The sequence below is a fragment of the Dromiciops gliroides genome, chromosome 5, assembly GCF_019393635.1.
Source record: "Dromiciops gliroides isolate mDroGli1 chromosome 5, mDroGli1.pri, whole genome shotgun sequence".
Lineage (NCBI taxonomy): Eukaryota > Metazoa > Chordata > Mammalia > Microbiotheria > Microbiotheriidae > Dromiciops > Dromiciops gliroides.
In genome coordinates this window covers 100469461-100486011 of record NC_057865.1, presented here as the reverse complement: position 1 = coordinate 100486011, position 16551 = coordinate 100469461, and the positions used below count along the sequence as shown (strand labels likewise).

Sequence of the window (16551 nt, the reverse complement as noted above, 5' to 3'; positions counted from 1 at the left end):
AAATGAGTGGAAAGATTTGGAAAACTAGGCAGATGGGAAATTATTTACTCCATACCTAGAGAATCTGGAAGAAAACTTTGATATGAACTGGGTGTAGACACAGAGAAAGAGGAGGGATTATTAAGTCTAATACTTTCCCTCTGCTGACTTTTTTGTATTTATCCTGTATAAAGATTTTTTTTTAAAACACAATTGCTTAGATATTGTATTCCCATTATATGATGAACTCCTTTGAGGGACTGTCTTTTGACTTACTTTGCATCCCCAGTACTTAGCACTTATAAACTTATAAGTTTCTTGACTGCCTAATTCTAACTGAAATTTAGCACTTCCTTCAATTATGAAGAGCTCCCTAGGTTTGCCCAGACTACCTAAGGGTTCCACCAGACACACACACACACACACACACACACACACACACACACACACACACACACACACGAGTTTTAAGAACCCCTGCCATACAAAGTTAGACAAAAATGGATCTGATCTATTGATGAGCAAGGTTTATGACCAAATAAGGAGGATCAAATGGAATAAAATGAATAATTTTGATTTAATGAAGTTAATTTTTTTTGCACAAATAATACAGGCAAAATAAGAAGGAAAACAGGAAACTGGGGGAAATTTACTGCAGGTTTCTCTCATATAAGGTTTATTTCTCAAATTTATAGAAAACTGAGTCAAATTTATAAAAACATAAGTCATTCTCCAGTTGATAAATGGTCAAAGAATATGAACAGGCAGTTTTCAGAAGAAGTCAAATAGTATCAATAGTCATATGAAAAATGCAATTTAAAACAAATCTGAGATACCACCTCATATCTATCAGATTGGCTAACATAAGAGAAAAGAAAAATGAGAAATGATGGAGAGGATGTGGGAAAATTGAGATACTAATGACTATTGGTGGAGTTCTGAACTGATTCAATTATTCTAGAGAACATTTTGGAACTATACCCAATGGGCTTTAAAACTATGCATAGCCTTTTGAAGCACTAACGACATTGCTAGGTTTGGATTCCAAAGAGATAAAAGAAAAGGGAAAAGAACATATATGTTCAAATATATTTCTAACAGGTTGTTTGTTTGTTTTTGTGGTGGCAAAGAATTGGAAATTGAGGGGATACATGTCTATTGGGGATTAGCTGAACACGTTGTAGTATATGTTTGTGATGGAACACTATTGTCTCATAAGAAATGACAAGCAGGATGGTTTCAGAAAAACCTGAGGAAATTTTTATGAACTAATGCAAAGTGAAGTGAGCAGAACCACAGAACATTTTACATAGTAACAACAATATTATAAGGCTGTTCAACTGTGAAAGGCTTATCTACTCTGATCAAGAGAGAGATCTCAGATAATTCTAAAGGAACCATGATGAAAAAATGCTATCCACCTCCAGAGAGATAACTGATGCATTCTGAGTGTAGCTTGAAGCATTGTTCTATTTTCCTTGGATTTCTGTGTTTTCTTTTACAGCATAGCTAATATAGAAATATGTTTTGCATGACCTCACATGTATAATCAATATAATATTCCTTGCCTTCTCAAGGTATAGAGGGAGGGGGGAAAAGAATTTGTAACTCAGAATTTTGGAAAATATTAACGTTAAAATTTTTTATATATAACTTGGATATATTTAGTGAAATAAAATATGTTTTAGAATTTTTTAAAAAGTGGATCTGAGTCAAGAAGAGGTTGTACAGAGTTATCCAGATAGACATTAAGGAATATAACAGAGATTGGACAAAGGTTCTACCTGAAACAAACACTGAAGAGCTACTGATGGTGATAGGGATATTTCTCTAACTGGTTCCCACAACCTGAGAACATCACTTTCTCAGAGTCATCATCAGAGTACATCTTCATCAGAGTTTCAAGTGGAGAGGGAGATTGAGATTCAACTTCCCTACTTCACTGAGTTCTCTGGCATAAGAAGTGATCCATACATGCATGCAGATATGAAAAGTCCATAGTGGGAGGGGGAGGCCAAGACTGTTGGAGAAAAGGAAAGACCATGCTGGTAAGGGTCAGAAATACTACAAGGAAGGGGATCCTCTCTTTTATGCTTAGAAACATTCACTGACTCACCACTGTCTACAAGACCAAAGTTGATTTCCTTAGCACAACATTCAAGGCCCTCAATAATCTGACCCAAGTTGCCATGAGTCATGTTTACAAACACTCTGCTCCAGCCCAACTGGTTTCTGCATTGCTCTCTAAGTGTGCAAAAAAAATATTTTCTGTGATCTTTGTGTGTGAACTAAATGTCTCTTTAATTGTTCCTTATGTGCATATTGGGAGAAATAACCCCATGGTATTATATATTAGAAAGCAGAAAAAAGATAGGAGGAAGCAAGGAAAAGAACCTCTTCCATATAAGAGACCTTTCAAACACCTGAAGCTCAACACCATGTAATGTGATGTGTATAACTGAACACAGTATTTCCAAAGTGGTCTGCCAATTGGCACAGTACAGTGGGGCTACCATCTCCCTTATCTTCCTTGTTTTAGGTACCATGCTTTTCTTTAACACAAATACAAACATGGAATAGCAAAGGATCAAGAATAAATCATGGGAGCACTCCACTAGAGTCCTCCCTCTTAATACTCTTTGTTCTAATCATTCTACCAGTTCCAAATCCATCCAACTACACTACCTCTAGCCCACATCTCTCCATCTTGTCAGCGAGGATAGACTAAGTGACTTCATTAAACACTTTGCTGAAATCTATACCACTTCCCTGTTCTACCATGTTACTTACCCTGACCAAAGAGAAATTGATTTAGTCTGGCATGGTGTGCTCTTGATGGAATTATGATGGCTTTTAATTATCTTTGCTTCCCCTTCTAAATGTTTGTAAACCATCAATTTGATATCACATTCTACAATTTTGTCAAGTACCAACAACTCAGCAACCCATAGTCTATAAGTTTGTAATTCGGTGAGAACAGTTTTGCTTCTCCAGTTATATGAGACTTTTGTTCTTCTATCCCTTCTCTTTCAATGATTACCAAGTAAGCAATAACATCTGCTAATTTCTTTTCTTCTCAGGGCTAGAGCTTCCATGGTCCTGCTTACTTTGGCTTGTTGAGGACAACTGCATACTCTCATACCACCTCCTCACTTACCTTTGATCCTAAGTCCCTGTTAACCATTTTAGTTTGATTCTTCCTCATCTGAAGAGAATTTTGCTCAATATAGAAAACAGAAGCAAAATAAAAAATTGGGTAGGTCTTCCTTCTGCTTACCATCTGTTATCTATCCTCTCACAGCCAAATACTTAGAAAAGTTGTATACACTCCTTCCTTCTACTCCCTCCCCCTTCATTCATTTTTTAACCGTCTACAATTTACTTCTAAACTTATCAGGAGAAATTGTTCTCAGGAAAGTTACCAAAGACTTCTTCCAAATCTGGGGGTCTTTTCTCACCCTTCACCTTTCTTAACCTACCTGAAGCATCTGACAGTGTTAACAACCTTCTCCTGGATGCTCTCCCCCATATATGTACATATTGTCTTCCCTTACCTGAGACAGTAAACTCCCTGAAGGTAGGGATTACTTCACTTATGTCTTTGAATCCCAAGGGTTTTGGACAATGCCTGGAACAGTGTTTCTGCTTAAACAGTCATTTTCCATTAATTGATTAATTATGATGTCTTCACTCACTCATTCATCCATTTACTCACAGGTTTGAGAATGTTATTCACCAGCTCAGGAAGCTCCAATTGCCTACCTGTAAGATAAAAATACAAACTCTTCTTTTTGGCATTTAAAGCCTTTTCCTGTTTTGTTTCATCCTACTTTCCTAGACTTAATGAGCTTTCTTCTTCTTCCTCATATATTCTCTATTCCAGCCAGTGTAGCCTAGTTGCTATTTTGTCTACCACCTTGGTGCTTTTGAACACTGCCTGGAATGCACTCCTGTCTTACTACCACTTCAGAGAAATCTAGCTTTCTACAAGACTCACTTCAAACATAAACTCTTTCCAGAGGCCTTCTCCCTGTCCCCTGTTGGTCCTGGCCTCAGAACCTTGTATCTATACTTCCTATACATAGAATATCAATTCCTTCAGGACAAAAGCTGCTTTCTTTTTCTCTTTATTGCTAATACCTGAAGTAAGGGTCAATGTATATAGTAAATACTTATAAGTGCTTGTTAAAATTAACTGAATTGAAAGGCATAAAATTGAAAGTCCTTCATATCCATTTAAAACCACTCAAAACTAGACCCTCACCTCCCTTTTCCTATCTTCTTTCATATTATTAGCCTTCTTGCATGGTCTGTCCCCATCATACCAACCTACTGACTATCCTCCACACTTAATATTCTTTCCATTACCTTTGAAGTAAGGATGTCCTCGTATTAAATTGTACTCATTCCTTCCTCTATCTCCCAGAATCTCTCATTACTTTCAAAGCACGTTAGGTGCCAATTTATGCATAAGTTTTCTTTGAGCTTTCCAATTTCTTCTGCTCTTTTTGAAAATACTTTGTATTAACTTGTGTTCATGTGGTACCCCCTTTGCCTAGAGGATTTAAAAATCCTCGAGGACAAGAATTACCACATTTATTAAGATTTTTAACCCTTAGATCCTTGCATAGTGCCTTTGCAATAAAAGCTTGATATTTGTTCAATATGTTGAATAGTGTATATAAAACATTTTTTCAAAGCTCTAAGCACTAGATTGTATACATGTGAGCTGCTGTGATTTTTATAGACGAGGTGAGAAAACCTGTGGCCCAGATAGATTAAAGACTTGCTCAAGGTATCTAATAGCAAATACCAGATCTGAAAATCTAATTCAAGTTTATTTTTCCCCTCCAAATCCAGAGTTCTTTGCAATGCATCAAGCTACCTCCCTTAATTCCTCTTCAGAAGATTATGCTCAATCCCAATTACATAGACGGAGAAATAAGGAACTCAAGGCAAAGACCCTCAGGAAGCTCAGTTCATGTTTCTAGTTATTCATCTCAAGACAAGCCCCACCCTAATCCAGAATCACTCTGAGTCAAGCCAAAAAAAAAAAAAAAAGGAGGAAACCCTTGGCCACACCCCCCAATTCTGTTTTATAAATCTTCAGACTTGCTGCTTGTCCATCATCTGGTTGCTTCACCCCAGCCAGCTCACTCTTGGATCCTTAGACTGAATTTACGGGACAGAACCGTGAGTTATCTTGTCTGATTTTCTATTGGATGGGAAGATGTTCTATCCTCCCTGCCTCACTAAAGAGATCATTTGTCTCATTCTGTTGTGGGTGTATATGAAACAATGTGCACATGAGTGTTAGGGGATGAAATGATTTATAAAGCATTATGTGCCAAGCACCATGCTAAGTGATATTAATAGAAAGAGGGGAAAATATGCTCTCAAGGTGCTCAACTTCTAATGGAGGAGAGAATAGGTAAACTACTAGATACATAAAAGATTTATACAAGAGTAGAAAAAATGTCACCTTAGAAGGGAGGGTACTAGAAGAAAGGGGAATGAGAAAAGTCTCCATCAGAATGAGGAATTTTAGCTGAAGAATGAAACCAGTGGAACTAATGAGGAGGTAGAGCATCCTAGGTACCTAGGAGAACCAATATGGAAGCAGACATGAGAGATTGGTGTGTAATGTTCAAGGGACAGGGTAACTAGATTGTAGTGTCCATGGAGGGGAGTAAAATGTAAGAAGACTGAAAAGGTAGGAAGAGGTAAGGTAAAAAGAGCTTCAAATTCCAGGAGTTTATATTTTATCTTAGGTGTAATAGGAAGTTATTGGAATTTATTGAATGGGGGGGGCATGACTATGATTTAGGAAAATCACTTTGGCATTGAATTGAAATTGGGAAAGACTTGAAGAAGGCAGACCAATTAAAAAGCTCCTGCAATAGTACAGGCAAGAGGTAATGAAGGCCAGATGTAGGGTGACGACCGAATGGAGAAAGGGAGACATATATAAGTGATGTTGCAAGGGTACAAATGACAAGATTTAGCAATATATAAGATATTTAGAGTGAGAGTGAAGAGTCAAAGATAACACTGAAGGGAATACGAATTATGTGTAGATATGAATTTGAGGGAATTCAAAGGGAATAAAGGAATTCTAGAGATGGATCTTGGGCTTCTCTAGCTCTGTGTCTGTGTCTGTGTCTTTCCCTATCTCTTTCTTTGTCTCTTTGTCTCTTTCTCTCACTCTTTTTGAATAAATGAAGAGTCTTCCTTAGTCTTTTCAAATGCCAAATTTCTTCTACTCATCTCACACTGCATGTACTCTTTTTTAAAAGTTATTCAGTAATTTTTCTGTTGTGTCTGCACTCTCTCCAGTGTGTCACCTACTTTCCCTATTCTTTTTCTAGAGCAGTCTCAAAATCACAGATTTTCTGCTGTGGCCAAGGTTATACAACTACTTAATGTCAAACCTGTAACTCAAATCCATGTCTACTGATTATTGGGGTGTCCTTTTCACTACACCACACTCTTCTAAAGCATGGGTTAGAAGAATAGGTATCTGATTTGCCGTCAAAACACTTGAGTTCAAATTCCCACTCAGTTGTTTGCCTCTATGACTATAGGAAAGCTGTTTTGGCCTCTTTTCTGTAAAAATGAGAGGTTGAGACTTAATGACTCCAAATCTACATCAATGATACTCCTGGAGAGGTAGTAAGACATAAGAGAAAAAGGACTGAGGAAAGACTCATAAGATGCAGGTTCTATTCTGCCACTACCTTTCTGAGTGACTTGGCAAATCAAACTCTCTGATCCTCAGATTCCCAACTTGTAAAATGAGGAAGGGGTTAGAATAGATTACTCTACGTTCTTTTAGAAATACAAGAATCTATGAATCTTTAAACAGTCTATGGAGTAGGAGAACAGGAGAGTAATATCAGAAGGGAAAGCTGGGTGAAGAAGTGGATAGTGTGCCAAGCCTGAAGTCAGATAGACTCATCTTTCCGAGTTCAAATCTGGCCTCAAACACTTATTAGCTGTGTAACCCTGGGCAAGTCACTTAACCCTGTTTGTGTCTGTTTTCTCATCTGTAAAATGATCTGGAGAAGGAAATGGCAAACTACTTCAGTCTTTTTGTCAAGAAAACCTCAAATGGGGTCACAAAGAGTCAGATGCAACTGAAAGGGCTGAACAAAAACAATACAGAAGAGAAAAGAGGAAAATTTACAAGAAAAGTAGTCAAAAGTTTCAGATGCTGCAAAGGTCAAAGGAAATAAAGCCGTAGAAAAGGATTGACAATTTGGCAATTAGAAAGTCTATGATATCCTTGGAGAGCTTGGTTTCTGTAGAGCAGAAGGTTTGGGAACCAGATTATAAAGAACTATGGAGAAAATATGTATGTAGGAGGTAAATCCGAAGCATAGGAACACCTGCAATGTATCCTGTGAAAATGATAGCTTGGGTATTTCTAGTTTCCTTTTCCTGCAATCCTAAGCTTGTGTCTGACCTACAAAGCAGCTTCCAACCTCTGCTGTTCAGCTGACTAGAGCAGTGACTTAGGTAAACTCTGAGGGAGTCTTAGCCCCAGTGCATAGAGGCTTTTCTGAGAATTATATGTCTTTATCTGCCTCTACTCCCCTTGCTGTCCTGTGCTAGCAAAGGGTGGAAGAAGGAATTGTTCTTGACTAGCTGAGTGTGGTTATATATTCAAATGGCCAGGGATGAAAATTTGGTATTCTAGAATGCAGCCCCTGAGTTCTCTGATGACCATGACTAAGCTGCTTCACTTCAGTTTTCCCATCCATACAAGAGAAATATAAACTTCCATCTTTAAATAAGTTTGAAGCATAAGGACAATACTATTTACTGGTTTAATCATGTATTTATTGCTATGTAACCAATAGAGATTATAATGATGATGCTATTCTTCTAAGGGCCTTCTTACATCAGACTGAATATTTGCTTCTCTCTCAACAACAGGTGAAAAATCCATGACAATGAAACCCTCAGAAATCTTTCAAGTTCTAATGAGAGAGGTAGATTGCTGGAACCTCCCCAGTGACAAAGTTCCTAGTGAGCTACTTCTCATTGGTGAAGATGCCTTCCCAGTGCTGGTAAATAAGAAAGGCCAGGTTCTCATTGCTGCCTCTCAGTATGGCAAGGGCCGCTTGGTGGTCATGGGCCATGAGGGATATCTGCAGCATGCTGGGTTGAGCCAATTTCTCCACAATGCTGTAGATTGGCTCAATTGCTGCCCAGGTGCTCCCATTGGGGTACATTCATCTGTAAAAGGTCTGGCTGATATCCTCTGTAACCCTTGTGTGGAAGTGAAGATTACAGATAATGTCACAGAATGTGTAGGGGTATATTGCATCGATGCCTATGACCACAAAATGGCCAAAGAACTAATTCGGTTTGTGAAGAATGGTGGAGGCTTGCTCATTGGAGGTCAAGCTTGGCATTGGTCAAGTCAACATTGCGGTTGCAAGGTTATTTCTGACTTCCCTGGTAACCACACTGCGTGTGTTTCTGGTGTGTACTTCACCAATGAATATGGAGATATCAGCTGCCTTTCAGAAGTCTCTAAGGAAATACCTACAATTCCACTTCTAGTACGGTGAGTGGTATTCCTGAGTAAATAGCTCTATGGCAGGTGTTGGTGAGGAAGAGTGATCCCATTAAAGGTAGTCATGGTCTCCATCACAAAGGATCTCCTTCTCTAAAAGAAGTTCTCTGCCCACAGGCATGAAGTCTTTGTTATTTAGTTTATTCCACTAATCTATTATTATTATTTTAACCTATACTAAATATTTTCATGATAACTGTCTTATAATACAATTTGAGAACTAAAAGTGTTTTTTTCTTCCTTTCTACTTACTTTTTCCTTTGCAGATACTAGATCTTTTGTTCTTTCAAATGAACTTTATTATTTTTCTAGCTGTTGAGAGTAACCCCGGATTGTTTGATTATTGTAATATTAAATCCATTAATTATTTTATGTAGTATTATCATATGCATTATATTAGTGTGGCCCAATTCTAATCATAACTAACACTGATGTAGCGCTAAGCAATACATATTCATCAAATAATTACAAACAGATATTATAATTTTAGGGCAGTTAGGTGGCATAGTGGATCCTGTTTGCCTAGGTTTCTTCATCTATAAAAAACTACTAGGGCAACTGTAGTTAAAGATAAATTAAGCAAGTCCTGATATGATCGAGATGATACTGGTTAGTTTTCTTTTATACATACATTTGATTAGGGGCAGCTAGGTGGCACTGTGGATAAAGCACCAGCCCTGTATTCAGGAGGACCTGAGTTCAAATCTGACCTCAGACACTTGACACTTACTGGCTGTGTGACCCTGGGCAAGTCATTTAACCCCCATTGCCTTGCAAAAAACAAACAAAAAACCCCCCATACATTTGATTACCTGCAAAGGATCACAGAGTGTCTGAGGTTGGATCTTAGGTCTTCCTGACTGAGCCTAGTGCTCTATCCACTGCCCAATTGTAGTTTATCTGATTATTCCTCTGGCTGGGAATAATTCTGATATATCTAACAGAAAATGGTGTCTTTCAAATCAGAACTCACTGGCCTATTTGGAATTTTTCTACTATTTTGCATTACAGATACTCCATACTAAGATCATGTATTTTATAATCTCTGATTCACACTATGCCAATCAGGAAGTTACCTGATGACAAATGTGGTTTTAGTGTTCCATTCACATCCCTACTTAAGATCATAAGTACATAGAATGAGATCTGGAGGGGATCTTAGATCTTCAGCCTGATTATTTTACAGATGAGCTACTGCTCCCCCACCCAATAAAAGATTAAGTAGCTTAGTCATAATTACATAGATAGTAAAGAGCAAAGTTGGGATTTGAACCAAGATTGTTGTGGTTCAGTTGTTTCAGTTGTTTCCAAATCTTTGCGACTCTATTTGGGGTCTTCTGGTAGAGATACTGGAGTGGTTTGTCATTTCTTTCTCCAGTTCATTTTACTGATGAAGAAACTGAGGCAAACAGGATTAAGCAACTTGCTTAGGATCACAGAGTTAGTAAGTGTCTAAGGCTGGACCTCAGGTCTTCCTGACTTTGGGCATGGTGCTCTATCCACTGCACCACTTAGCTGTTCCTGAACTAAGATTATCTGACAAATGCAGGGCTCTTAAAAATATGTAAGAGGATGGAGGGAAAAAAGAACTCAGGATAGACATCACATTTTTACCCTGTCACAAAGGGGAAGAAAACCAGACAATTATCAGGATAATGATCTATAACATGCGTATGGGTATAATACACATTACTTCCATTACTTTGATATTTATAATCACTTTATAATGCTTATAATTCAAACAATATTATCTCCATTTTATGTCTGGACTAGATTAAGTCCAGAGGAATTTGACCAGAATGATCAGGGAAACTCAAAATTTATTAGAAATTATAATTAGAAATAATGCATAGATATTTGGCCTTGGGGTAGGGGAAGTAAATGATAGTTGTCTTCAAGCATTTGAAGGACTCTCATGTGGATCAGGGTTTAGCTCTGTCTTTTGGATCCAAAGGGCAAAACAAGTATTGATGGGTAGAAGCTACAGGAAGCAAGATTTTAGTTTATGGTAAGTAAACTTGGCTTAATCATTAGAGTTGTCAAGTAATGGAATGGGCAATCATAAAAACTAGAATTTTTTGTCACGAGAGAGTTTTATGCAAATGTTGGATATCTCCTTATCAAGGATAATGGTGATGAGATTTATGCTTTACTTGGGAAGAAAATTAGTTCAACTCTAAGGTCCTTTCCAATTCAAAGATGTTCTACCTCAGGATGTAGGTCTCTGTTTATAAAAGACCCAGTAAATGTTTGTTGATTAATTAATTGCTCACATACTAAGAAATATTCATAATTCTCTGACTCATATTAGTCCATTATATGCTAACTAGAAATAAATGCCTTATTTTCAGTTTTGGGGAAGACCTTTCTGAAGAGCAGAAAAAACTCTTAGATGGAATTTCAGAAGAGAACTTCTGTGTGAATGTAGACACCTGTCATATCCTGGTGCATGGAGCCTTGGCCTTCCCTCTGGCGCAAGTTAAATCTCTTGACTGCTTCGTGGCAGCTGCCCGATTTGGCCTGGGTCGGGTGGTGGTTGTTGCCGATGAAAATATGGTTCTCAACCCTCAGATGGCCCCTTTCCTGTGTAATGCTGTTCGTTGGTTGGCAGGGGAGCACAAGTGTAAGGTTGGGATTAACCCTGATGTGAAAGATCTGTTCCCCTTGCTGGATGAAACTGGCCTGGAACGTTGTATAATACCCCATGTCACTCATTGCCTCAGTGTCTACTGCTGCCTGGCTGACAAGGACCATGAGGCAAAAAAGCTGCGTGAGTTTGTGGCAGAGGGTGGGGGATTACTGATTGCGGGTAACGCTTTCAAGTGGGACTCTGAGAACTCATGTAAAATTCCTTTGGTTGATTATCCTGGGAATAAGTTCCTTAACCACTTTGGCCTTGGTATATTAGGTGAGACTCTGACAGAACACTGCCTTTGCGCTAGTCCTGAGGACAGGAAGTACCACTTACGAGTGGCACTGGCCCAGTACCTGAGCCCTCAGGGAGGGTGCTTGTCAGATACCTGGGGAGCAAAGCTGAAAAGGGATTGTAATGAATTCCAGAAGATGCCTCCAAAGGGAATCCCTGCATATGTCTCCCTGCAAGAATTCTGCAGCAAGTTTGCAGACAAATGAATCTCCAAGAATAAAAGATAAACCAATGCTCCCCTAGCCTTATGTTAGGGGGCTACTAAATCCCCATAATATGTGTGAATGTAACTGCAAGGCATATGTCCCCAGCCATGCTTAGCAAAATAATTCCTTATTAAAATTGTAAAAGAAACATGTAAGTTAGCATAGTCATAGCTGCCCCCAGTGGTTACACCCTCTAAGACATAAGGTTATAGAGATAAGATTGACTGGGCCCCAAGGTTTTGGTTAAGCCCGTATTCTAGAAGGCATAAGTGTTCATAGATAAGCTAGGTGGCCTCAAGGTACTGCCTGAGCCTACCTTGTGTGTACCCCAGATAAAACCCTCTCCCCTCCCCTTACCCTTCCAAAAATTGTATAAAAATCCCATGGTTTCATTGACCTGTCAGCCAGCCTAGATTACAGCAGACCAGCCAGCTTGGTCACTGAGGCTGACTCACTAACAGCACAGGAAGACCCATCCAATGCTGGCCAAGAGGAGCCACAATGGAGCCTTGCTGGTAGCTGAGGTGCCCAAACTCTTTACGTGTAGTCTGTGGCTTTCTATCCTCAGGAACCTATCTTCAAGCAAGGCAAGAAGAGGTAACCTGGCGTTAGAGATTTTTTTACCCACTGTTACAATAAACATTGTGTGTTGAGCATCAATTCTGACTGGACCTGAGTCACTTGCGGCACCAGTTTTGACAAGTTCTTCATGTGTTGTGTTCCTTGGCATGGGAGGGCAGAGTAAGACCTCCAGCAATAGCAACACCCATAGTCTTCCTGCTGCCAAACACAGGAGGAAAGTTGCAGTCCAGACTTACAGCAACCTACAGTAAAAGGATGGGGAAGGGAGAGATAGAGTGAGGTCTGCCATGGAGGAGTGTAGTCAGAACTCACCATTAGCAGTTCAGTTGTGCTCAAGTCTAGAGCAAAACTCTCTCCCAGCACTGGGCAGTAGAGTTCAGTCCCTAGGTATGAGGAGTAGTGGTAAAGAAAAGCAGGGGGCAAAAATGTGGGCTTTGGACAGACTTAGGATCCATCAGCTTTGGCTTAGGACAATAAGCAGAGAAAACAGCTCCAGTAGCAGCCAACAGCATTGGGCAGATAGCAACCCTGTTGTAGCAGACTGCTAATCAGTTCCCAGCAGCAGGAGCAGCCCAATGACTGAAGAGTGGGCTGGGCCCCGGCATGTTTATTGGAAAAGGGCAGACCTATCATAGCCCATTGTTTACTGTAATGCAAAATCCATTGGCCTCTTCACACTAGTGTCAGTATAATACTCAGTGTTCATGTTATAACTCTTACCCAGGAAAGGCTTAGAGAGCCAAAGGGTAGCATTGTTGATGGGGTGCTTGTGTTATAGCATTAAAGGAAGGATGAAAACTTCTAACCAGTTTCCAAAGAATCAGGAGGAGGGCGGTCTCTCTCTCAGAGGCTTCTCATGTGACAAAGATTTTGAATTATACTCCCCTCCCCCCATTTTCCTTGAGGTGTTCAGGGAGAGGGAAGACCTGATCAGTGGGAAAAGGAACACTAAGTGGGTAACAGTACAGGGCAATGCTTCCTGACAAGCTGAAAATTGCAGCAAGTGTCACAATCATTGCGGTAGCCATTATGTTCCTAGTACTTCTGCTGCTAGGAGCTGAGTTACCATAAAAAAGTGACCACACTTTTTTTTTCCATTTTGAGACCCACTGTAAACTGTACCATCACCCACCACATGACCTAGTCATTCAGAACCAGGACCTAGTTCTTCCTGTAACACCCCTAGACTTGTTCACTCCCACAGGGAAATGTTCCAGTGTTTGTTTTGCTTTGTCTTTTATGTTTCTGTTGTAACCTTAATGATGACTGTATTAGGCTTCCTGAGTATTGGAGGTCAAGGTAAACAAGTAATATACCAAAAAACATTTAAATGGTGTAAGCTCCCCAAGAGCCGAAATGTGACAGGAGCAAAAATTTAACCCCTTCAGTTGTGCATCTTACTTAATTATGTTGTTGATTTTTTTAATTGTCAAAAGAGAAGCCTCAATTTGAATTCTGGGGAAGAAATATATCCAGAAATCATTGGGATGATAAAAAACACAAATAGATCTTCTAAAAAGGATGAAAAATATTGGCTTCCCGAATGTTAACCAGTACCATCTTGTGCTGAGCAGTTCCAATGAGGCTACTCCACAGAACTGGCCCAAACAGAGATGATTGATGCTTCACTGGTACACACACCTAGAAATGGGATTATTCTTTTCCAGTTCTATTCCCCGGGATACTCTACCTCTACAGATAACAATGGTACCAGTCTAGGTAAAAATAGGGGGTAGGGGAAGCTATCTATAATAAGTACTTTTAAAAGGATGGGGCTGGATTAATCCAGCAGGATATCACAGCGTCCTAGACACCTTAACAAGAATTTGTTCCTTGAAAATGATGGGCCTTTTAATTACATGAAGGGTTTAGGGGAAATGTGAATAGAAAAGGAAGAGAATGACCTGATCTTTGGAGAGCAAATACAGAGCCTCTGGAAAGGATAGGAGGTCTTAATAAGAGTCTGCAAGTACTCTGGGAAGGAATTTGGGAGTACTAAATAGTCAAGTAACCAACCCCTGTGGTGACTACTACCAACCACCCCCACCTTGGTTTCTATATAACTGTTTTAGACTTATGGAGCCACTCTGGGAGGATACCCTTCTAACTTGCAAAAATGAAACAAAAATCTTGTGGCTGCATGTGAATCCCGAAACCTTTACCTCTTACAGGTGCCGTCTTAATAAATATTTCTTGTATGTAACTAAGAACCAGAGTTGCTAATGTTAGACTCAGATTAGGTCAGTAAAGGTACAGGCTATGTAGGGTTTCTGCTTGACTCTATAGAAGGAAAGACAATGCACAAGTTTTTCTAGATGGTTAACCACTCCAGGATTAATAAAGATTGTGAATTTGGCTTTTGTGGTTTTACTTAAAGAACCTGAGTAATACAAGAGGGTGAGAAGCTTTAACATTCATAAGTACTAGACAGAGTCCTCATATAATATAATGGATATGTGAGCTTTTACCATGTTGGTAGAAAAGTCCACAAACCAGTAACAGTTTCTAACTTTGACATCTCCTTTTCAATTTTCTAGCTGCCTCACACCTTCTAGTATTTCTCATAGTAAACTACTAGTGAGGTTTAGACACTTTATATAACCTGGCACTAGTCACAAAAGAAATGATAGGAATAGAAAGGACTTGAAACTGGATAGGGATACATAGCCTCTGAAAGACAATGTAGGATCGGTTGACTACATGGGAATACATTGCCTACATCCTGAGATAGGAAATAAGTAAATGGAATTTGGGACCTCCAGTTTAGCTAGGAGAAGGGCTAGGGATCATCTATTAAGAGAAATGAGTCAAGAGATCTTGACAGTTTCCTGAATAAGACTTTTAAATGGCAGCCTGTGAAGCTATTAGGATGACTAACAACAGAACTAGAAATTCATTTGGCTGGAATGTTGGGTCGATAAAGAGAAATCATATGAAATAAGACTGGAAAGGGATGTAGTAACCAGATTATAGAGGGTCCTAAATACATAGACTGTATTTCTATAGTGCCTACTTAAATTTCTAGATATCCTGACACTGAATGTATAGAAAGGGACCATACATGTTTACACACACACACACACAGAGCACCTGTGAAAATTTATATTCCTATTCTTAAGCACCTAAGCTCATTAACTTATCTATATGTACATGGTTACCTATACATAAACATACATGGTTATATATATATATATATATATATATATATATATAGAGAGAGAGAGAGAGAGAGAGAGAGAGAGAGAGAGAGAGATGTGGAGGTGAATTGGGGTATGTATGAGCATATGTTAGATATATATAATATAAAGTATATATAACAAATACATGATATATATGTCTAACATATGCTCATACATACCCCAATTTACTTCCACATATACCTCTACACAATTCAATGAATATATTACTCCACCTTTAAATTAATACCTGCCTTCTCCTAAAATCAATAATAAAACAAATAAGTCATAAAAGAACAAGGCTGAGAAGGTAGACGAGATGCTTATTAATAAATAGAAAAGAATAGCTAAAAGAATTTGTGGGTAGGCAAATAAGATAGTATATGATCAGAAGAGTGAGAGAGGAGTGGATGACAAAGGTTAAAGGAGATTCCAAGAGGAAGAATACAAAAGAAAAGGAAGACAAGGAAGAGTTGGAGATGGATTTGAAAAGAAGAAAGCCAATTAAGTTATACAAAGAGCTATGAGTAAGGCTAATAGGAAAGACCATTTTTGTGGCTGCAGCTTCTATCAACATTATTTTATTAGATATTTCTAGGTATCCAATAATGAGGAATCATTTTATAGCTATCCATACATGTAGGTCTGTCTATCTTTCATAGCAAAAAATTACATTAGGATTTGTTAAAATAATCAAAATTAATAAAAGACAGTTTCTGGCAGGTTTGTGCCCGACTAATATGCAGAGTACAGAATTTCTTCCATCCCTTTCTTAATAAACAAAGATTATATATATATCCCCAAATAATAATTGTCAAAATTCAACTAATTCAAATCAAGATCTATTTATTCAACCCTTCCAAGTGACAGACTATGTTAAGTGCTAGGTACACAAAGACAAAAATGAAAAACACTAATATGAAAACAATTCAGAAAAAGAAAGGCTGGGAATACCTGCCATTGATACTGTACCCCATTCCCCTATAGAAACTATGCTTTTCAAAAGGATGGGATGATTCTGGAGAACATTAGGACAGAGGTCAAAAGTCACTGGACTTAGTGATACTTAAGTCAGAGTTCTAGAAATCCATGGGCTTC

The 16551-nt window shown here is 38.7% G+C and overlaps 1 protein-coding gene across 1 annotated transcript; it reads left to right on the top strand.

Moving 5' to 3' along the window:
* Positions 1-5070: 5070 nt before the first annotated feature.
* Positions 5071-12348, top strand: LOC122727433 (TRPM8 channel-associated factor 2-like). Its single transcript, XM_043964963.1, has 3 exons — positions 5071-5172; positions 7918-8554; positions 10915-12348. The coding sequence occupies exons 2-3, from the start codon at positions 7929-7931 to the stop codon at positions 11693-11695; spliced, it is 1407 nt and encodes a 468-aa protein (XP_043820898.1). The 5' UTR covers positions 5071-5172; positions 7918-7928; the 3' UTR covers positions 11696-12348.
* Positions 12349-16551: the final 4203 nt, after the last annotated feature.

Bases quoted from the DNA above. Each gene is read 5' to 3' on its own strand.
- LOC122727433 (XM_043964963.1), top strand. From the start codon at position 7,929: ATGACAATGAAACCCTCAGAAATCTTTCAAGTTCTAATGAGAGAGGTA. The intron at 8,555-10,914 runs GTGAGTGGTATT...CCTTATTTTCAG, and splicing joins ACAATTCCACTTCTAGTACG to TTTTGGGGAAGACCTTTCTG.